Below are 24793 nucleotides of genomic sequence, written 5' to 3' on the forward strand. Positions count from 1 at the left end.
TCAAACCACTCCTTTTCTCTGTCAAACTCACCATCCATTCTCACAACAATGACACAATTCACACTTCACAATATACTCAATGCAATTTCTCTTGTTCTGCTAACAGTATACCAACAATGCTATCCAACACAGGCCAATACTTTAATGCAGTTTGTCTTGATCTGCCAGCAGAAATCCCTTATACAACAATAGTATCAATCACAGGCCGATACACTTCCTTGTACTGAATGTGTAAATTTAGGAGATGACAACACTAGTAGTTCCAAACTCCAAATATAGAGGAATTCCTCTTACCTTTTCAGGTTTGGGGCCCTTTGGAGGTCAGATACCACCAGACGTCATCACTCGAGTTCCAAATCCTCCTGCTCTCGATCACGTCGATCACGTCTGGGTCACCAATTGAAGAGGTGCAACCTTGCAGAGCTCTTTGCGTGTTTGTTGATCGGGGAAAGCTTTCAGGCAGTTACATGGTGATCACGGCAACAAGCAAGTGTATCAGTAAGTGCAAAGAATAGGAATATACTCTCCTTTTATACATTAGAAGAAGGTGTGTTTTTCTGCAGAAATCACATCAGAAGGAGGTGTGTTTTGCCAACTTCCAAAGTTAAGTCTCAGCTTCATCCTTATCATGCAGCTGGCATAACTCATGTGTTTCTCCCCTCTTTCTGCAGACAGCAGTCATGGTGACCTTCACTTTATTAGTACTTTTTCCACATCAAAGTCATCAAGAGGACATGGTTTACACAATTCAGTTATAGCAGTTTGCATGAATCCCAACAGTGTACAAAAGTTGAAATTTGACCTTGACCTAGTTTTCTCATGGTCAAGGTCATCTCATTTTCATCCCCTTTGCAGCTTGAGTAATGTGCTTTTTGTTTCATCTTTCTATCTGCAACGGTTGCAAAGATATTTGGTGGACTAACGGACAAAGTCAGTGCAGTCTGTGACTGCCTTGGTTCTCTTTACACTTTGGATGAGCTGTATGCATGTGAGCAATAACTGGTTGTACTGATAAAGTGGTTAAGTTGCCTGTTAAATCCAAATGTGTGCACCTTTTGTGAAATGAACCATTCCCAGTTTAATTCTTCCTTTGGATATGGAACTTGTGAACTCAGTCAAATTCTTTTTTGTCTTCTTGTTCCTGTCAGACTTGATTGACTCAGGTGACATTTAGGTGGCGAAACTGGCATCATTTCTCAACACTGCCAGGAGCTGGTTGTCAGAGCTGGTTGTAATTTAAAGCCTCCCATGCATGAAATAACAGAATGAATCAGTTAGCCATTGGTTGCTCTCTTACTTGTTTAATTACTGGAACTGTAAAACGTGATAATTCTTCTTCATGAACTTTACACACAATAAAAATACACAAAACCTCCTGCAGGGTCTCTGGATTGGCCTTAAGTTAAAGCATCTACAATTAAGGAAAATGAGGGCTCATATTAACCCCCACATCAAGGAAATTAATTTGAAGACATACTTCAGAAGTGAAAAACACAAACCACAGAAATATATGAACTGGAAAGGCCATTATCAGAGCTGCTCTAATGGTGAAACTGCTAGAAAAAAGAGCCATATAAAAATACAAATCTAAACCATAATGGCATTTATAGTACCTTGACAAATGGAAAGTGCTTGTGAAAACATCTGCACCATAAAAATGATTTACTTTTATTTTTTAAATGTTGTGTAATGGTATTTTATACAATAGTAAAACAGAGATGAACATTAAATCACAGCTTGACTTTAATGTATAAAAGACCGATAACATATTACAGCAGCGTATATATTATACATACATTATTATACGGTAAAAAAGGAAATATAATAGTGCTGTACAAAAAGAGGAGATGAACATGTTTACCCATTCTCAACAACTGTCATATTATTATTTCTTCATTTCAATTCATTGTAAGGAAACAATAACGCATGGCATATTTAGTGTGCACTGAATACATATATAATTCAATAAGACTAAATACAGATTTTAGATTCATTTTTATACATAATTTGTACTAAATTCATAGATTAATTTGGAATGTTATTTTATTTATTATTCAATTCTAAACCAAACTCTAATTATATCCACACAGCCGAGGTGACATGCTCTTTCTGCTCTGATAAGAAAATTATCTCTACACGAACAGAGCGAAGGTTCTAAGGGGGGGGGGGGGATAGATTATAGTAATGGAATTCTGCCCTACACTTGAACAAACATCAGCTTCACTGTAGGGAATCACTAGCTTGCCCATATTTATTTTGGTGTTTTTTACTCGTCATGGCAGCAGATGTTAGAGACTTTTTAATCTTCTCTGATGCTTGGGGCACTAAACTTTCATCTATGTAGTTGTGTGTGTGTGTGTGTGTGTGTGTGTGTGTGTGTGTGTGTGTGTGTGTGTGTGTGTGCATGCGTGCGTGCGTGCGTGTGTGTGTGTGTGTTTATGAAGTACATTCTGCAGGTCACACTAGCTCTAGATCTGTCAATTCAGACAGGATGCCTTTGTCTCTCACTTTCAGAAGTTTTCCCTCATATACAGTGTGCACATACTGTATATAGACACAGACACACTCAAACACATACCCGACAAGCAAGCTGATCCACACAGGAGAAACAAACAATTATAAATAAGAGACAAAATGATTGTATCTCCTAAGCATTAACCTGCGGTCAGTGTTTGTGTATTTCTGGGGGTTATTGGCTAGAAAAGGCTCACAAATTACCACTAATGTGTGATAATTTCTTGTTGGACTGGCTGAATCAACATTAAGTCACGAGTTCCTTACAAGATCTGTTGTTCTTTTTGTCAGTGTATTCAATTGTGGTCTAATTTATAGTGGTGGGGTAATTGGTTTGAGTGTATGTGTGTCGTAAATCAGGAAAATGGTGAGATTGAAAGCAGTAGGGAATAGGAAATGCAGAGCGTGGAACTGTGAAGATTCTCAATTAAGACAAAATATACTCTTTTCAATGTCTATGCACACACACACAGACAGACACAGACACACAGACACAGACACAGACAGACACACACACACACACACACACACACACACACACACACACACACACACACACACACACACACACACACACATACATATATACATACAGTCACAGAGGAAGAATCTGTAGTGGAGAAAGAAATGCTCGACAGACTGTATAAAACCATGATTGTGAAGTTCAAGTGCATAGCTTTGACCTTTTAGGGTAGATAAAAGCTATGCACTAGATTTGACCATAGATCAAATCTAGTGCACAGGTAGATCAAAGCACTAGCTTTGATCTATGGTCTTACTGACACTGGCCTTTTCCCTCGTCATTCTATCTTGTCCAGTTCCTGAGTGTACAAAAGTTGAAATCTGACCTTGAGTTAGGTTTCTCAAGGTCAAGGTCATCATCTCATTTTCATCCCCTTTGCCGCCTGAGTAATCTGCTTTTTGTTTCATCTTTCTATGTGCACTGGGTGAAAAGATATTTGGTGGACATACTAACGAACTAACTAACTAACGGACGGACGGTGTAACGCACGAGCACTGACAATTACAATACATTACCGCTTTGAAGCTGGATGTAAAAAGAGTACCCATGTTTGTTACAGAATGGCTGTTTACAAGTCTACACAGATTATGTCAATAGACTTTCTTTCATCTGTTGCTGGATGGACAAGAAAGGTAGAGAAAGAGGTGAGAACAAATGCCGGACATAATAATGCACAGTATGAAAATAGCATCAATACGCACAAGAAGATCTTGTCACAGTATGTCACCTCTTTGTCAGTAGAAACAAACAAGTAACTGTGTGTGTGTGTGTGTGTGTGCGCGCACGTGTGCACGTGCGCGCTCATGCCTGCGTGTGCTCTCCCTCACCAACAGCAAAAAAAAAAGAGGAAAAAATTAGCTTTGAGATGGCTGTTCAAAGGTGTTGGTAGCAGTTCACTTTTCTAGCAAAAGTGATGCTCAAATTTAAGGTGTGACACAACTAAACTCAAAATTAACCCAAAACATAAAAACAAATGGTCATTATGGAGTAAACTGTGACCTGATATGTGTCTGACTTTGCAGTGTTGGACACGTGCTTGCAGGCGGATTAAGTCCAGGGAGTAACTTGGTTGGCCGCGTCAGTCAAAGAAGAGAATGTCTGAGTCACATTGACACACAGTCCTCCGATGAATATTGGTCGTCTCACAGTCTGACAGCTACCACACATGCACCTGCTCTTCCAACGCACAGAGGTGCTACCTGGAGCAACAAAAAAGGAAAACATGATAATCAAAATCACAAATCACTCCAAATAAATCCCAATATGTCTCTTTGGTGTTTAAATTATCAAGTTTCTGCTAGCAAGTTCACCACATCAAATTAAAGGTGAGCATATATAATAGACTGCGTAAGCAGGTGACCAAAGAAGTAGTTTAAAATGTTCACACAACATGAAAACTTTCATTTAGGTGACCACTGGCCAAGTCTATCTACTGATAAAGATCCAGTGTGAATGGAAAGCTGGTCAAAGCAGAGCAGGTCACGAAAGAAATTTGAAAATCAGCTGGAAAAAAAATTTGATGATCCTTTGGGTGTCAGAAAAGCTTTGATGTTTTGTTTTTTTTCTATTCATGTTTTTTTTTTTTTAACACAACACATAAAATAATAAAAGCCAGGAGAAGTAGCACCATACAGTGCATTTCAAATCTGTATATTTCATTTTGAGGTCTGTCTCTTTTTATATTTTCAACAAAGTGACTTCATATGTTGAGAAATTTGGGGTGAGCATTGATTATATCAAATGTCTTTCCGATATGGAGAAGAAACCATCTGGATTATTTGTGCAAATTCCTCCGGGATTAATAAAGTATGCAGTATATCTATCTATGTATCTATCTATTTAGCCACTTTTTAAAGCAAAAAACAGAAAGACCATTCCCAATCCAGTAGAAAAACTATGCTATGACAGGGCCCAATATGAGCACATGATGTGATCGTGAGGGAGATGTCAGATAATACATGGAGCAACCAAGTAACACAGTGAGACTGTCAAGCATCATCTGTATGCGTATACTTTTTTCCCAGTCAATAGTAAACGAAGACAATGGTCCAAAGTAATTTATCAGTTCTACAGACGGCATAGTCCTTAAATCAGACAATGTTAATATTATATCATCTGCATGCAAGGCAATGGTATAGTTAGATACCAAGTTCAAGAGTCAAAGCGAAGACCATAGGTCATTCCATGTTGCTGTGTGATTGGGGGCGACTTGTCATGATTAGTCAGAAGTACAGATTTAGGACAGGCATAAAGAGTCACAAATTCTGTGCCAAAGCCAAGTCTTTCAAGCGTAAAATACATATATTTCTAGTTGTACTTTTAGGTCTTGAGTACTGTGGCATTTTGAGAGAGACATGTTTTTACGTGACAACATACTCCCAACCTAATGGGAGCAATCCACTGACTTCCTTCCAGAGAACCACTATCTAAAATTTGGAGGTGCTGACTTAAATGGCAACCACGTCACATTCCGCAACCGCAAACCATTCAGTGCTCACTACAGATAATGTTTTGACGAAGCCAAAAGAACCAATCATCTACAAAAAGTGCAGACACAATTCCAGATCCTGTCCAAGAACGTGACAAGCAGGATTAGAGATGAGGGGCACCTTTAGTGTCAAACATCCATGGGGAATGTGTTTGACTCATGTTAAGGTTACAAACATCTCTCATTTTAGTTACGATAAGGAGTGAATGGCTAATAGCCATGGCCCTGGTGCCCCATTTTTCCATGGTAACTTTAACAAAACAACCTCCTAACACACAAAATACATGTAGGTGTAAGTGCATTTCATACAGATAGTAAGTTTTAACTTGCTTTAGAAATACAGTCATTGTGTCCTTGTACATATGAGTGCACACATATAATGTAAATCCGGGTATGCTTGTCCAATAAGAGTAGAGTTCATTCGCTTGAATAGTGTTCTGTGTGAGTGTGTGTATTACTGTGTACCTGTGTCCACTCGTTTGTCTGAGGGTCGTAAGCTTCTACAGTATTAAGATACACCTGCCCGTCGTAACCACCCACAGCATAAAGACGGTCTCCTAGGAGACAAACACCAACGGCATCTCTGCTGATGCTCATGGGGGCAACTGCTGTCCACACATCTGTCTGTGGGTCATACCTGCACACACACACACGCACACGCACACACACACACACACACACACACGAAGAAGTAATTTTTAAAATTTCATTATGTAAAATGTTATATCTAATTTACTGAGTCCAAACCCGATCTGAGCTGTCTTCATTGTGAGTCTTCTTGCTTTGTATGCATTAGAAATTGGTGTCACGGATTGTTACATGGTATAAATATTTGCAGACAAAAGTCTTCCTCCATTTTCATGGAAGTTAAAAGTACCACTTGCTACAAATGCTAGCAAGTGAATTTTTGGCTGGTTGCTTCCCTATTTCACATTTTATTCTATGACTGGCTAACCATGTTCTGATTTCAGCTCAGTCTTCCTACCTACCTACACAGACAAGACCAAACAGACTCACCTCTCCACACAATCACTTAGCCGAGATGCAAGGGATGAGGCTGGAGCATCATGACCTCCTATAGCATAAAGGAAGCCATGCCAAGTGGCCACACCCACACCTCCACGCCTTTTAGCCATGGGAGCACAACCACTCCACCTGCAAATGGAGGTTTACTAGTGTGTAAATTGCCTTTAATTAAGAATGGCAAAGCACTTCACTGAAAATATCAACCGGAAAATAAAGCCAGGAATAAAGCAGGAGGCAGTAATTACTTCTGGCCTGACCTGTTGGTGTGGGGGTCAAAACACTCCACTGACCGCAGGCAGGATGAGCCGTCACGACCTCCTACCGCATACAGTCTGATGAAGACAAAGACGGTGTTATCACTTCTGGAAGCATACACACATTCGCCCACTCACACAAAACACAAATGCCACACTTCAGAAGTCTTGATTAAATTTTTTGACACTGAGTGCAGGATACACACACACACACACACAAAGATGAAAAAGGAAAATTACTTATTTTTGTATTAATTTGCATCTTTTAATTTAAACTCACTTACTTTCCATTGAGTACAGCTACCCCCACTGTGCTTCTAGGTGTCGCCATACTTGCCACAAAGCTCCACTGTCGAGCCTCGGGGTCCCACCTAGTAAAATAGATAAAAACAACAAGTATGACCTACACATGGTATAAAATGGCTCATTGGATTGGATGGATGAAATATGTGTTTTTCTATCAGTGGATCTTTGAGAACAAACTCTTTCTGAAACTATTAATTGATCATTTAGAGAAACTAATGTTAATAGCTTTTTTGTTAACTTAAAGATCCTATACTATGCTTTTTTAATTAATGTCATTCAGCTCAGAGATGTCCAACTACAGTGTTTTTGAAATGTCTCACCCCAAACTGATCCATGGCCCCCAATATCTTTGATTGAAAATAGTTCATATAATTTTGCTTGAAACACCTCGTTTGAATAGGCTGGCCATTATATGCTAATAAGTTCCCTCTGTCCATGCCTGCCACACGCCCCCTTAGATGTGCTTCATATGCACCACGAGAATGCACGTGCCACTACCCACTCACATTTAGCGGTAGTCCAGAGGTTTTACATTTTCCGTAACTATTATGTATTTCCCTCTTATTTTTTTCATGTTTTTCACTCTTGTTTTTCATGATATATCTGTTAATTTTTCTATGGTAATCATTGAGCTACTTTTTCAGTCAGCGAAGTGGAGCAACCGCTTTAGCCTCTTTAGCCAAATACAACCTCACTTTACTTATGGTCCTAAGTACAGTAACTGTAAATAACTTAATCACTCGGGATACGTCAATTACTCTGTTAATAGCTCCCACTGTTTCCTCAATGTGGGCGCTGCTTTGAAAGTTCTCGTTTTTATGGAGTCGAGCACAATTTTTCATTTTTCTATTGATACAGGACCTGTTTGTTTTCCAGATTCTAGGAGTTGGTAGGGTTAGGGAGGAACACTTTGTATATGTAGAGACATGAAAACTGCATTTTTCATAATAAGACCCTTTTAAAACATTATCAAACTAAAACTGTATGCATCGTATGATTCTACATGGAGTATGGGACATGAAAATATATGTAAATATATGCAAAGTACACAACAGGTAAACAGCAGTTTGACGCACCCTATTACCTTTCAACTGTGCTAAGGTAGCTCCAGCCATCATGGCCTCCTACTGAGTACATGGGCCCCTCTAGGACGGCTACACCTGTGATACACAAACATAAAAACATTATTAAACCCTGGTAACTCACCATAACACTATCAGTTTGGACAACTTTATAAACCCACACAAATTTTGAACAAGAGTTAGTGACTTTTGGGTGTGTAACCAACACCAAGGCATTAGGCATGAAGAGTTAGCCACATGTTGATACCTCAAAGGGAACGGGATTTATTGTCCAAAATATTTGTGGCGCCAGATGAGAGAAAAAATTTCATTTTTTTATGTCCGGAGAATATGACAGGCCAGACACCAAGAAAAATGGTACTTTGCATAAAACAACATGAATAATAAACTTATTATTTAAAAACAACAAAAATATTATTTAGTCTACAAAGACTGCATCGATACCACAAAAAACCAGCTCACCTAAGCCATGCCTGTGTGTAGACATGGGAGGCATAACGCTCCATGTCTTGCTGTGTGGGTTGTAACATTCCACAGTATTAAGAGTCTTAAGTCCATCTCGGCCACCAACCACATAGAGACGGCCACTGAGGACGGCTACACCGAACTGCAGTCTCCGTCCACTCATGGTGGCTACCTGTCTCCACGTATCCCGGCGCAGACAGTACTGCTCGATGCTGGTAGCCCCTACAGATAACAACAGGCAAACATGTGAAAGAAAAACTTGACCCTTTGTTGTCCTCTAATTTGCATTTCCACACATTTCAGCCATCCAGTTACAGAGAGAGTTGAACTTTAATTACTTGACTCCATTGTGTACTCTTGAGAATTATGTGCAAATCATTCCTCTACCCTTTGTAGCATCCATGCCCCCAATGGCAAACATGGCCCCAACAGTTGCCTTGCGGGGTCGGGTGCGAGGACTCTGAAGCAGGGGCTGACGCTGTGGCAAGAGGTGATACTTCATCCCTTCCATCAGCAGTCGTTGACATTCCATACTGTTCCGGAGCAGAGGTTTGGACTCCAGGTCTGCCAAGAACTACACACAAATAAAAAATAAACACACAAGTGCGTTTACAGTTGAAAGATAAGCAGGCATTGGTGTAGACAATGTTTTCACTAATTGTGGAGGTTTGAGAGTCAAATGAAAGCTTTCCCATTGACTGAAGTATTAGATCAGATCTGACAAACACACAATTAAACACAAATGCAAATACTGCACAACAGCTAAAGAAATAAAAGTGAATTACATTAAGTGAGTGAGTGGAAAATCGTCAGCTTTCTAATAGGAGGAGTGTTACAAATGACTGTATCTGCTGCACATTTCACTGTGAGAAATACAACAGAACAACAGAGCCCCTACAGACTTTATGCAGTAAAACTTTGGCTTCAAAATGTGTTGAAGAAAAATTCAACACAACCTTATGAACATAGACTCATTGAGGCTACATTCTCATCAATACACAGATTCATTCATGCATGTTGTACTAATTTTAGAGAGAGAACTCAAGCAGACACAGAAAAAACATACAAACTCTGCACAGAATTGCCACAGGAGGAAGTGAACTAAGAACCTCCTTGCCTTGAGGCGCCACCCCTGTACTCACCGCTTACTATAATCATTGTAATTCTTCTTAATCTTATTTTCAGTCACTGATTGTCACAATGAGAGAATTGTGTCGTCAAGGATTGAGGAAATTTCTTCACGTAACCTACAGTATTGGTTTGTATAAAAAAATGAACATTTACAACCCACGTCATGCTACACACATACAGAACAAAGTGTTACACAGTTTTGTGTATCTGCATAAAAATCCATTGAATCATTACGTAATGAATCATGTAACGAAGCGATAACCGTGACGTAACATTTGGTTAGGTCAGATATATAACATATTAAAATATGCATTTTTGTTCCCAACATCATGTAAAGCAGGGATTCAGTTTGTATTAGCGTCCCTCTCAAAAATACAGTAGAATGATTTGAACCGCAAGAGTGAATTTCAACCTTGAAACTTTAGTCCCTGACAATATAACATGTGGCAAAGCTCTTTGGAGTGCTCACCTGTGGATGCAGCAGTGGTAGTCGGATGTAAGCCAGCAGTGAGGGGAGGTGTCGTTCCCTTGTAGTAGTGTCATAACCAACCCATGACAGCAAAGCGGTTACCACGGTCTCCTCATCGGGCACGTTGACATCATCGGATTTGAGCAGCCTCTCCATCTCATCCACTGGCAGTAACAGGAACTCCTGGCCTCCCACCACGTCTAAAAAATGTTCCTGGTGCACAGAAAGATAAAAGTTCTCAATTGTAATGATAATAAATGAATAAATAATGAATTACAGATGGAAAAATTAATAACCGGAGGAAAACGCATTGGTTGAAAACAAAGGTCAGTTCTTGAAAATGGTCAAAAAAAGAAGGATGAAAAGCCTGAAAATCAGGATTTGGATGAGGAATGGTTGAAATAATTAATCAACATAAAATGCTGAGGCTGCTTGAGATAGAGTATTTATTACTGATTAAGCTATAGATCATTTCAAAAACAAATACATTTAATTTTTTACTTGGCGTGACCTGCCATCAATCTTTTTTCTGCTGTTAAATTTATTTCATAGACTTGATTAATCCACGGAGGGAAATTAGTGGCACACTCAAGTTACTCAAATCACATGCATAGATATTAGTGTGTACAGGCTCCAGTAACACACACAAACTCACACAAGAGGCCTGTATGCATGCAGGGGGAGGTAGAGTGGCAGGCAGCTCCTGCTTGGTGCGCCCAAATGAGCAACTTGTAAAGAGGGATGGCGCCTTGCTCAAGGGTACCTCGGCATTGCTCCGGAGGTGAGCTGACACCTTCCACTGTCAGCTCACACTCCGGATGTTTTTTTCTTTGTGCGGGAATAGGAATCAAACTGCTGATCTTGGTACATTGGATCACTGCCGCCCCCAAAAGACAATCTTTACAATTAAGAAGCCTGAACCAGAAAAGATTACCAAAGAAAGTTGTTTGCATATTTTCTGCGAATTGTTTCATCTCTATTTTAGTCAGTGAATGTTAATGGTGCTACAGACTAAAGCTGGATAGTTAAAAAGGCAAGGTGAGGACAATTTTGGTTTAGATATAATATTCAACCGTTTTTTTATTATCTTATCTGATCTTATATTTTTAATGATCTAATGTAAAGGAAAGAACTATGGAAATTTGAAAGAGTGAAGACAAATGTGATAAATAACCAAACCACAAATGTGGTTTCACAAATGTGAAGAAAACCAGAGTGAACTTATTCCTAGTCCATGGTATTCCTTCCTCACTTTATTTTAACCACTTAGTAAGCTGTGTCTATGTGAATAAGTGTGTGACTGAGTGAATTCATAGACATAGGCAGAGAGTATTGAAATGAAGCCCCTTCAATAATTACCCAATTTACAGTGAAACAATAGTCCAGTTAAAGTGCAGCTGAATGAGAATGAACACTAGAACAGACTCTGAGAGACAGACTCACGGAGGAAAGCAGGGTGAAAAAAGAACATAAAGACAAAAAAGAAAATGAAAAGAAAAAGAAGTTGATGGAGAGCTTTTTCACAGTCACCATAGTAACCATGTGCCGAAAACAGCCTTTGTAGTGATAATGCCGTGTGCTCCTATGAGAGCAAGGAACACATTTGTTGCCAAGAATAGCGTCAAGGCTGGAAAAATGACTCCAACATGGGAAAAAGGAGGAACAGTTTAGCTGTGTTTATATTTCTAATTACCTCTGCTCTGCCCAATTCTACATCCCTAGTGTCAGACCGGTTTTCATAAGGAGTTGTTCTTTTACCGTTGCTGGAGGTGTACCCACCATGGTGAAAGCATGAGCGGCCCTCTGCAGGTCGTGGCAGCCCTGAGCATCGGCGTAGGAACGGATACCCAAACAGTTTGAGGGGTGGAGCTGCTTCATGAGGAACGAGCAGCAGGCCTGAACCACAGACGACAACTGCAGCAGACAGGAGGCTGACAGCAGCGACTCGATGGTGTCCTCTCTCAACTCAAGACGGCCTGGAGGAAGAAGAATGAAACAAGACAAGAGCAACATTTTTTAAGTGCACAGTATTTTATATTTAAAAGGGTTTAAAATCAAGAGTAACAGCAACATCAAGTCAAGCAACGGGCACTTCATTTTTACAAGTAGAGAGCACAAAATGAATCCATTTAGTCAACATGGAAAAAATTATGGCTCCTGAAGACATAGACTAGGGATGTTTATTCCTTGCAAATTCATCTATTTTCTTGTAGGCCAGACGGTTGTAATCGTCTAGTCCACAGCCACTTCTTCCGCTTTGTGGGTCACAAGTGTGTTGGAGCAAATCCCAGCTGACTACGGGCAAGTGCTGGGGTACATCTCGGATGCATCGTGTAGCCACATGAAAGGCAAACACTTATGAGAACACTGAGACTCACGTCAATTTAGAACTGATCATTCACCTAAGCTGACTGTTTTTGGAGGTGGAAGGAAGCCTGAGAACTCACAGAGACATCACGCACACAGGGGGAGCACGTACAAACTCTGCACAGAAAGGACTCAAATCAGGACCCTTCTAGCTCTGAACCGATAGTGCCACCCACTGCGCCACAGTGCCGCCCCTTCCTTTTAAATCCAATTGCAAAAAAAAGAGAAGACAGTAGGAAAAATTCTTTTTTAACGTCCGTCACCAGTGGAATTTTCTTTGTGGTCCAAAAGAAGTTTTAAATCTGCACGGTGGTAAAAATGAAGACTAGTCTATCTCAAAATTACAGCCTATTCTTCAATTTTCCAAACCAACCATTCTGCTCATGCTAAGATGTGTATGATGCATGTGCATTCACTTGTGCATTTAGAATTTGGAATTAGAATGTACACTCTGCTTAAATATAAAAAATTGCATTAAATAAACCGATATATTGAAACATAAAAAATACTGTACTCATATAAGTGTAAATGTAAATATAACCAAGGCCAGTACTCATCGTAGAATGTGATTTTTTTTTGCTAGAATGAACAAAATTCTTTCCGGCAATAAAAGTCATCAGTTTGTATGGGTACCTGTGTATGCGTACTGCACCAGGACCCATAATGCATCAGGGTCTACTCCTTCCATCTTCACCTCATCTTGTTTGGCCTCCCTGACGTCGCTGGTGAACATGGCCGCAAAGTAGTCCGACACGGACGAAAGGACCAGTCTGTGAGGGGAGAGAGTGTCAGGCATCATTCTGGGATTGAGGGATGAATGGTGTGAGGCAAGTTACACTCAAGTGCACTGCCACAGGTAAACACACAACCACACACACACACACACACACACTCACACCTACGGCCAATTCGGTATCATCAGTTCACCTAAGCAGCATGTTTTTGGAGGGGGAAGGAAGCGGGAGAACTGGATTGTTCACCATCCCAAATTAGACATACTAAATGCATCAGATGAAGTGTGTGTTGGATGACTAAACCGTGTCTGAAATACCAGGGTTGTCCAGCAGTACATACTAAAGCTGAGAGAGAACTCCTGCAAACACGAGGAACTGATAATCATCTATGTATTTGAAGTTTCTGGAATTTTTAAATGGCCTTTACTGGTGAAACTGACAAATGTGTTTTCTTCCAAGATCTACTAAGAATCAGGAAGGAATGAAGAATCTGCTCCACCAGCGGGGATTAACAGTCAGGAAACCATGTTATTGTAGGACGCACTGATATTTTTCCAGTGATTAATAGTCTGATGACTATTTGAGTTTATTCTTAGCTGACTGTTATCTATATACTAAATCTACATCATGGACTCCTGTGAGCTGGTAAAGACTGGTATAGGTAAAACATGCAGAGACGTCAGGGAAAGGTTATCTATAATTCAGTTATATATGTCATCGTAGTCTTTCTTTATTTCCTGCAGTAAATCAAAATGTCTAAATTTTTTTAAATTCCCTAGCTGCACATGCCTTGATACTTAAAAAAAATCTTCTATAAACAAATGTGTCAACAGAAACAATATAAAAGAAGAAACCCCATGAGCCAGACCAAGCTCTGATATCCCTTAGAAAAGACAAGCCAGTTCATGCAGTCAGAAAAGATTAGTCAATTTATATTTTCCAATCAAAACAGGGAGACAGAAAGACAGAGAAAGAAAGGCACATTAGTCACGTAAAAATTAGAGGTGAGTGTCTGAAAAAGCAGATGGGAAAAATTAATTTATATAATTCCCAAATACAAAAATCCTCATCAACTGGGGAAAAAAAATCAAAACACCTGTGTGTGTACTTAATCTACATGTGCATATATGCATATATGTATAATCTCATTGCTGAGTGTCAAACTGGGAGCTCAATAGATGGCAGAAAAGAGTGAAGTGTGTGTCTGTCTGCACATGTGTTTTTATAAAGGTATCAAAATACACAATAGTCGTGAAGAAATGAGTCTCTGTGAGTCTCTGCAAATTGACTAAGTGCAGGTGAATGACACAGGCTACGAACAACCTTGAGTTATTTACATGGAAATGCACTGCAAACACAATGTCACATTGTAATGGAAAGGGAATATAATAGACCAGGGGATGAAATCAGGAAACAGATGAGGTAGAATCAGGAAATGAAAGTGAGAGGTGGAGACTGAACCATTGTGTTTGCGTTTCAGTGGGGATGAGGTAAATGGTGAAAAGAACAGAAAAAGAAAAACAACAGGAAGACTGAAAGGAGAGATTCAACTGTTGCGTTCTTCTACAAAGCCTCTCAAATGTAGACGCTCTAAAGAAGCGTTGCTTTGTTAATGGTCTTGTTCTTGGACCTCCTGTCTTTCAGTCAATCAGTCATCGATTGTCTAGACTGAGGTAAATCTTTTAGACTGAAATAAATGTCATACATACTAAACATGAACGAAACTTAAGTGCAACACATGTTGTTGATATGGCTTTACTCTGTCTTGTATTATGACCAGACATGAACCACATCATGCACATACTATGGTTCGAAGACATTGAACACCAACTGATCTACAATGAAAGCACTAAACTAAGGGTACACTCACCTTACACAATAAAAGGAGCTCATATGAAAGTCAAAAAATGGATTTGCAGGGAAATCTATTTCTTAAAGGGTGCAGCCTGAGGAGAAAAAATACTACTGTTCTCCTTTTTTCCCTTGAGTTTCCTTAAACGGCGCTATTACAACGAAGTCCACAAGAAATATGGAGAATACAGCCAAAAACTGTACAACTTTCAACACTGAGTTTTTTTATTTATCACTTACAATACATTGACTGCAAGCAAAAGAAGTAGATTCAAACAATGATGTCTTAATCTCATCCCAGTGGCTGATACTACCACATCATGCACCTTTAGATAGTACCACACATTTTCACATACATTATTAGTGAATTACAGTCATTAATTATTATACAGGATATTTTGCTTTGCACCATTTTTGCTCAGAGGACTTAATGGAATGAGACAAAAGATGAAAGCAGTGAGACAAAAAGTCTTTCTGCTGTTTGAGGACCGGTCTTCTGTCTCTTATTGTGATGTTAGTTATCGCCCTAAGGATGGACATAGTTTCTATATCATTCCAAAGCATGTTTTGAGACCCTTACCTGTGTGCAGGTATCCTTCTGTCTCCAGCCACCAGTATGACATCACACAGCTGTCTGGATCTCAGGTAGCCCTCCATCTTACGGAATGTGACATCTGCATGGGACAGAGCACTGAACGTACATTCCTCTGGACATGCACATGGCTCCATTGAAATGCATGAGGACAGTGTAGCACTGCTGTTCGAGGTCCTTTGTCAGACAATGACAATAGTTGCATTCACACACACACACACACACACACACACACACACACACACACACACACACACACACACACACACACACACACACACACACACACACAAAGAAAGGGAGAAAAAGACTTTGAGTTCATGTGCAGATGCAGACTTTCTTTTCTTCAAAACAAAAATGCTGTGTGGTCATGTATCATCTTATTCTTTATATTGTTCTCTGGCATATATTTGCTATCACCATTTCTTTTTAACAGTTACTGTATGTAACCAGAAGGAGACAAAAGTCCATTAATGGTTCAATTACTGGGTGCAAATGGCCAGATAAATTTAGCCCACTTAAAGGAAGATGAACACATAAGCTTTGCAGCTAATTATTCTGCTCCCTAATAGCAACCAGTTTACTTGTATCTCTATGAACAATGAAAATGACACAAAGTTCAAAGAAACAATGACTTCAACCTTCACTATTGATTGGTGGAAGTGTAGAAACCTTAGGAGGTGATGTCTCTTTCTTCCAGCCTAGGCTCTGAAGTGTGTGAGGGAGTTGGTGTGTGGATGTGTGTTCATCAGATAGACTCCAGAGTACAGCTGCCTTGTAAATCATCAGCCATCACGGTTCCAGATCCAGAATTTAATTTATGAGAGCCACAGTTCTACATCCATTTTTAATCTAAAAACAAGTGGCACCGGCCTGGCAGCAGATAGAGATAAGAAATGAAGTGATACTCCTATGATGAATTATTTCCACTCTACAATGTTAAAAAAAATGTGTGTGTGTGTGTGAGTGTGTGTGTGTGTGTGTGTGTGTGTGTGCGTGCATATGCGTGTGTGTGTGTGTGTTTCTTGCAAACTGTCCTATACATTACAATGTTCTACACATTTAAACTCACAGGAACAAAACAGAAAGCAGAAACTATAAAACAGAAACTATAAATGCAAAGATAACATTTTAAACTATAAATTTAGTATCAATCAAATGTGCAACTAGAGCGCATCCTCTTCTGGGTCTGTACTGGGGATTTCTGCTCCTGGAATCCTCTTTATTATGTATTCTTTCAGGTATTTGTACTGTACTTGAGTTTGTTGTAACAAATATGTTATCCAGCGAATACTTCCGAACTAATCCTAATTACCTCATAGTTAGGATTACTTATTTGGTAGCGCAGGCAGCAATTTTGGGTTGATCACACTCTGGAAAATATGTGATTTTGGGCAGAATATTAAATTTTTTAATGTCCAATTGAAAATAATATAAGATATTTGAAGCAATGTATGTTGAACATAGCTAACCACTCTGGCCCCTGCAAAAATGAGACAAGTGTTTACATGAGCACCAAGCTCTACAGACTGAATTTTACAGTCTACTAGAAAAACCCCTCATACATTAATTTTCAGTTCCGATACACTGCTGATATGCAAATTATGAAAGAGAAAATAAACAGTTCAAAAGATCTGCCTCTCTTTCATCAAGTATTGGAATACTGCTGTCGAAAAAGCAAACAATATTTTTTGAAAAATGTCTTCATTGTGAAAAGCATCCCTCCAACTTATGGTGGGTGTTTATGCACCACTTGTCAAAAATACATGGCATAGCTTAAGTCACTTTCTGGACAAACACAAGTCAAGACCTAAAAAGATTTCCCTTGACATTAGTTCACTTTCAATACCCACTTCATCTGCTGTTGCGGATAGCGGGGTTGCTAGAGCCTGTCACAGGGGACACTCTGGGCATGGCACCAGTGCAGCGCAGAGCCACATGGAGACTGAAAAAACACGCATGCACACCCTCACTCCTACGGGCAATTTGAAACCATCCAATTAACCTGAAGCGCATGTTTTTGGAGGTGGGAGGAAGCCAGAGAACCCACGCAGACACGGGTAGAACCTGCAAATTCCGCACAGAGCGGGACGCTAACCCGGAACCGCCTTGCTGTGTAGCGACAGTGCTACCCACTGTGCAACCGTGGGTAGCAGATTTTCCTTAACAAAAAAATTCAAACAAAAAAACCCCCTTAAAAACTATTCGACCTAACCCTGTGCCAACAAGAACCAGTCTTGCATATGTTCGATGTGTTTGCCTTTTGTTAGTTTGTTGTTATTCCGTGGACAGAACATTTTTAAAGACAGACAACAGATGTACAGAACTCTAGCTGCAAGCAGGGGCATTATAAAAAACTATAAGGCTGGTTTAATTGTCATGGCTCCCTAGTCATATGTCGTCACATCCTTGGGCAAGAAATTTGAACATCCTTGCCTCCAGCAAGGGATTCACTGGTGTGTGAATGTGTGTGACTGTTCCGGTGGTGGTCGCAGAGGCTGTTGGCGTGGATTGGCTGCCACGTTTCCATCACTCTGCCCCAGGGCAGCTGTGGCTAAAAATGTAGTTTACTATGCCCATGGATGAGGAGTGAATAAATAATGGATCCACTGTAAAAGCATCTTTGAATGCCCAGAAAAGCTCTAAATCTAATCCATTATTATTATCATTATTATTATTATTATTATTACAGTACATATTCCAGCACACATTGTGTGTCATCCATCCTCTTCCTCTGTCCTCTTCAACTCTGTATCTGTCTCATCCTCTTCAACTGATCCATCACTCACTGCATTCCACCTCATCCCATCATCCCCACATCCATCTACTGTATGTCTCTATTTCCTCTCTGCTCAATCCCACTCTAACCCTCCAAGGGGGCTTTTTTTTTGCCATCATTCCTGTTATGTGTGTGAGTGTTTGAGTATGCATGCAGAAGAATGGTATGGCTAAGTACTGCCAGAGGAGATGGCTTTGAAGTGAGGAGTGTTGCCTTAAAGTGCCCTTAATTGAACCTGGCAAACCCTCAACATAGACAGAGAGAGGGATAGAGAGAGGAGAAAGACAGAGACTGTCTGGGGCAAATCAACGCAGTGCAGCCAGATTTTTTTAAATCCCAGCACCAGGCAAGGGCACTCACACAACTGCTGTTCAGTGTCTCTCCTGGCCTCTCTTTCACTCATACACACACAATCCGTTGTGATTAACCATGTAGCTGGATTATTCTGTAGGCTAACATAATGCAAATGAAACTTACTGCAGTAGGTTGACAAACAACGTGATCATACATCCACAGTGCCTGAACAGCCATATGTTACAGTTGCCGCGTAACACATACAAATGCTTTTGTTTCCCAACACATTGCAGGAGAAAAAAAAATAAAAGGGCAATGAATGAACATGGCTGGGAACAGATGACCACAGGACAAGGGGAGATAAAGGGTAAAAATCCTATGAGAATGGGGGGGGGGGAGAGAGATGAGATCAGTGGAGTCTAGGCGAACTCTCACTCACTTTGGGATTCTATATCTGTCCCCTCTACGATTCCATTTGGGATTCCATCTCTTGTTTTGAGATATCATATTGTGATCAAGTCTCGGGAGGGGAGAATGTCACAGAGGAACCCACACACACACAAATGCAAGGAGACACACACATATATATGCTGAGGAAACTAAAATCAGTGTTGGTATGGCAACGATACCATGCCTAAGGCCAGGGCTATATCCATGTGCATGAGCAATACAAATTCAACATCCTTTCAGAGACATCATGTGCTTGTATGTAGAGCCAGTATGTATGTATTCATGTGTATCGCTGGTGGAGAACTCATTTCCTGTGTAGTCTGTCAGACTCCTGCTACCAAGCTTCGTAAAACAAAAGATATTTTCAAAATCAGATTTCACTCATGTCTTCTCCCTACACATCTGGTTGAAAATAATGAAAGAAAAATTAATCATTTAAAAAAAAAAAAATTGTACTCTTTGTTATTTGAGAGAGACAGAAAGAGAGAGAGAGAGAAAGGAGAGGGGGGAGAGAGGGGTGCTATGCACGTCTTATAAATAATTTATTTTTCCTGATGAGTGTCTTGGGAACACAGAGCATGATGGGAGGCTTTCGGATGCATTATTATTCCACCATAGTAAACACACGCACTCCGTGTCTGCATGTCTCCTTTTCCTTCACCACATTTACTGCTACATCATTATAAGAGCATAAATCTGGAAGATACACTTCGGGGGGTAGTTACGACGCCCTAAGCGCTTTTGTTATGCTTCCTGTCTCCATAGTAACTATTAATATAAAGCTTTTTCCACACCAATACAACACACTCTGTCATGCGTGTGACACAAACACGAATAGTGTTTGAAGATTGTGAGCAAAAGCGGGACGATCAGTCAGTCCGAACAAAACACAGAGTGACTCATTTAGTTAGAACCCTAACATCATTTATCATTTGTGTCATCATGCTGGGGGAGAGATCTGACAGTCTAAACTGGAAAACTTCAACCAAAAATATTTTTAGTTGACTTGTGGTCCTTAATTCAGAATTTGAAACATGTTGTCTCCCCAATGAGCATTGGCACGTTTTGAAGAAGACAGACATTGAACCGGTCGAACCTGCAGGAGCTGGAATCTGTCTCTGGGTGGTTGTTGTGATCTTCGGTCCCCGCCGCTGCCGCCGCCTCCTCCTCGGACCCGCCGTGAGCGGAGGGTTCGGCTACCGGCTGAGACGCGGGGGGATCGCCGGGAGGCTCCATGCTCGTCACTGGCCTTGAGCGACCCTGAGGCGTCGGGGAGACCCAAGACAGCGCGGCGGAGGTGCTCCTGCACTCCGGCTGGCTAAGGGAGCGGGGGCAAGAGTTCCCCGTGGCTCCACCCGGGCCCCCCCGGCTCCCCACCGGTTCTGCAAACTTTCTGTTGCTGCTGCTGCCGCTGCAGAGGTTCGACCCGGCGCTGCCGCTGGCCACCAGACCACCGTGACTCACATCGCCCGGGTTCCCGCTGCCTGCGTTCGGGCTGCTGCAGCTACTTACGGAAGGTCCGTCTCCGGAGCTGCCGCCCGTCCTCCTCCCAGCGAAGTAGTCTCCCAGCGGCGGGGAGTGAGGTGGAGGGACCGCGGGGTGACCGAACCACCTCCATCGGATCCTGAGGATCTGTTTCACGTCGAACTCCTTCCGCGAGGAAGAGCCCGAGCCGCTGCTCGACATTCCAGGGCTCGGCACGACGAAATGGCGCGGAGAGCCCGGGTCGCTCTGTCTGAGGCTACCGACTACCGCGTCTCCCGACCGCCTCTCTCCCGGTAACCGCGACTGAGAAGGGTGAGCCGAATAAAGCGGAGTTTATGGAGGGAGGGAGAGAAGGAACGAGTGAGAGGGACAGAGAGAGAGAGAGAAAGATCATTTGCCACGTTCATCAAATAGGGAAATTCAAATGTCACGCATGCTGTATTAGAGAAATGAATCCATCTAAAACAGAAGGTTAAAATTATACTTATGTATATTTACGCAGACTGATTACAGAATTTAAATTTAAATAAAAATTTAGAATAATTTTTTAGATTAATTTTGTTTCCTTGTGTGACATTCTTTTTTCAGGTGTAATTATGATGATAATAATAGATTAGATTTATTTAGCGCTCAAAGCTCGTCTTCACAGTGGTTTCATTTACTGTACTCCTCATTCATATTTGGTGATGATAAACTCCATGTGAAGCCTGGAGCAGACTGACGGGAACGCGGCGACCTATCTGCACCACCGGAACACACACACACACGCACGCACGCACACACACACACACACACACACACACACACACACCAGCGAGTCCTCACTTGTAGCAAGGAGGGCAAAGTGTCATGCTCAAGGGCACGACAGACTGGGGAGCGGGATTCGAACCGCCAATCCTAGGATCACTGGACGACCTGCTTTACCACCTGAGACACTACCGTTTGATTCCCTGGTAATTTCAAGCAAATGTTATTCTCTACTTCCTACTTACTTTTCTATTACCACTGATAAACGTGTATTGATTTGAATGAACGAACCATGAAACATTAGTTTAAAGACTTGCTTGTATTAGTCATATGCATTTGTTCTCACAGCCAAATGAAGATTCACTTCAGAAACACTACGGCTTCAGGTGGTCGTGTGTGTGTATTTGTGTGTCTTCATGAATACAGTACTTGCAATCATTACACATCAAGCAAAGACTACAATGTTTGTCATTTAACTTCTTTGTTTTGCGTTGCCTTAATGTTTCCTAAAAATCTGGGTGCAATGATCTGATGTGGTGATCTGCTGTCATAGGAGATATTGAACACAAAACAGGAGAATAGCCAACATTACATGAAATCACCACAGTGGGGGAAGGAGGGAGGGTGGAGTTGGTGGTGGTGTGTGTGTGGTGGGGGGGCATGAGTGTCCTTGAAAATGCAATTTCACTTGTCCCTCCCTAAATGTACACAATCACACACACAGCCCATCCTCCTCTGCCTGTTTGTCCACAAACCGCTCTTCCTAACCCGTGGAAACCCTTCCATCCCCATCTGTGTCCCCGCCATCTTCTCTTTCTCCTATCTGCAATGCAGCAGCTATTCATAGACAGTAATGATCAGTGGGATCCTATGGGAGCAATACCATTCAGGTGTGACAGGCACCCAGCAGGCCAGTCAATCAGAGCCTCTTTCACCATAACATTGTTTGCTACCAAATGTACAGCTGACACTTGAGAATGTTGAAAAACGGGGAGAAACAGTTAAGTTCACTGAAAACTGCTTAGAAAGGGAGTAGGAATTCAAACTCTAATGAAGATTAAACATGAAATTAAATTAAAAAAAACAACAACACATGGCATTAAAATAGTAACCCAGGGAATATACTCAGATCCCTAATTGATTGTCCAGTTTAGTTTTAATACTGTTACTTCTTGTAACATAAAAATGACCTTGACCAACTGACACCATATATTTATACTTTGTGCAAACAAAGTACTGTATTAAAAACTAAAATATAATATCATTAGTAAACTTGTTGACAATATGGCTTCCTGGAATTGGGTTAGTGTCATGTTCAGTATTTGTGTAAGTAATGGTAATTATCCTGCGGATGAATTTTGTGAGTTTATTCAATGATGATAATATGACTATGTGGTCATGAAAACTTATCACTACTATCTGGAAACATATTAATATCAATATTGTTTTGATAGTTAAAAAAAACATTGCAATAATAGTTGTATAATCAGAAGTTGCTCAACAGCTTTTGAAGACACATCATATTTGACATTGAACTGAATTTGTACAGTTTCAGTTACAATTGGACTTCGCTGCAAATCTATGCGAACTAAAGCCTGTGAAAGTGAATTGTAATCTCACTGGTAGAGGTAGTTAAACAAAAATTACAAAAGCGGCATGGAGTACCTGCCTCACTGTTCAAAGATGAATGTATTTGCATGACCAGCAAACCACTGCAAAATATATTTACAGTCGTTATTTAATTGCAAAAAGTTTTCTAGTCGCCAGAACTGCCTCTTACAGTAACCCTGAGATGACCTAGAGGCAGAGCCCCAAGCCGGGAACACAGTGTGCTCTGGATGGAGTCCCACCAACGAGACAGGAGGCATGCTTTAGGAGTCCCAGCCGAGCAAAAATCAATAGGTCGAACAGTCGAGGTCAATTTATGAATTACACAGACAGAGATTTATTACTTATGAATTGACTACAGATCCAGCCCGAGAGGCTAACTTTTTAGTCAAATGGCTGAACAGAGCTAGTGAACAAGTTTTGTTAAAATTCTACAGCTTTTATATGGCAGATTTCTTCTGTTTCAGGATGCGCCTGCCACTAAGTGCCGGACATCCCTAATGCTCCATCTGATCAATAGTGGGAAGTCAATACATGCCTAAGATGAGTCTGCAATCATTCAAGAAACAAACACAAGCTGTAGGCTGTAGAGAAAAACAAAAGGTCAAAGCACCAATGTAATGGTGAACCAGAATGGATAATCCTCCATAGCCTCTGGGATGATCTGAGTATTTTGCTTAAAATGCTAACTCAAGAGTTAATATACTATCTGACCACAAGCAAACTACTGTGAAAAATAATTTAATACGTGTTTTTATTTCAATTTGATTGACTAATAATTCTGCAAAAACTGCATCAGGACATAACTTTAATCAGGGACTCGGTTGGTTTGCACTTTAAAACAATACTGTAAGTAGTGTGTCTTTTTCAGGCCGTGATTTATGGGAAAGATAATATGTTTCATGTGATCTTGTGCTCTGTCAGAGTTTAAAGTTGTAATATTAGAGTTACCCACAGGCAGATAACTTCATAATCTTTTCTCTTATATTCCTAACTGCAGAGGACCAAGTACAGTAAGTAAGTATGTAAGTAAGTTGTATTCCTAACAAGTTTTGTTCTTCCCCAGAACCCTCAAACTCCCGGTCAGTTGGGCGGAGGCTCTTTGAGTTGGCCCGCTCTCACTGGTCTCCTACCTGTTATATTTTATGGATATCAGTCAGAACTCTCACATTCTGCTGCTTTACAACCCACTGGATGCAAACACACACATAAATACAGACACACACGTGAGAAAATGACCATAAAAATGCATTTACACTCGTCACACTCAATAAACAATGAGCACCTAAACAATTTGCAATATGCAATCTCATTTAGGTACACACATGCACAAGCACACGCACACACATTAAAACAAAGGCAACTAAAAGCAGGTGATAGCAGTCCTGGGAGAATTGTCTTAACAGATTTTATGGGCCAGAAAAAGTTACATTATTGTTTTGGCCCATTCTTCCATGACTGATGGTTATCTGCTCTGAATGTTCTTCCAAATCTTCTTCTTTTCTATGCTTTACTATCTTGACTCTCATCCTGTCAATCTCTACACTATCCTCACTTTGACACCTTTTTCATTTATTATTTCGTTTCTACTTGGACACTCTTCTGTTCTTTCCAGTCTTTTTCTAATC

The 24793-nt window shown here is 40.6% G+C and overlaps 1 protein-coding gene across 2 annotated transcripts in view; it reads right to left on the bottom strand.

Annotated features, from left to right (window-relative positions):
- Nucleotides 1-1290: 1290 nt before the first annotated feature.
- The window catches only part of klhl5 (kelch-like family member 5), a 33844-nt gene continuing 10341 nt past the window's right edge, over nt 1291-24793 (bottom strand). The window contains exons 2-14 of one of the 2 annotated variants that reach the window (XM_068320701.1): nt 20422-21113; nt 15791-15979; nt 13259-13395; nt 12038-12234; nt 10259-10471; nt 9046-9232; nt 8656-8880; nt 8196-8271; nt 7090-7176; nt 6797-6883; nt 6543-6680; nt 5991-6162; nt 1291-4236 (exon numbers count right to left, since the gene is read on the bottom strand). In XM_068320701.1, coding sequence (XP_068176802.1) covers nt 4180-4236; nt 5991-6162; nt 6543-6680; nt 6797-6883; nt 7090-7176; nt 8196-8271; nt 8656-8880; nt 9046-9232; nt 10259-10471; nt 12038-12234; nt 13259-13395; nt 15791-15979; nt 20422-21011 — 2355 coding nt within the window. In that variant the 5' untranslated portion in view covers nt 21012-21113 and the 3' untranslated portion in view covers nt 1291-4179. Of the gene's footprint in view, nt 4237-5990; nt 6163-6542; nt 6681-6796; nt 6884-7089; nt 7177-8195; nt 8272-8655; nt 8881-9045; nt 9233-10258; nt 10472-12037; nt 12235-13258; nt 13396-15790; nt 15980-20421; nt 22279-24793 lie in introns of those variants that run through there. The other variant, XM_068320702.1, reaches the window with a different exon arrangement.

This window comes from Antennarius striatus, chromosome 8 (assembly GCF_040054535.1).
Source record: "Antennarius striatus isolate MH-2024 chromosome 8, ASM4005453v1, whole genome shotgun sequence".
Lineage (NCBI taxonomy): Eukaryota > Metazoa > Chordata > Actinopteri > Lophiiformes > Antennariidae > Antennarius > Antennarius striatus.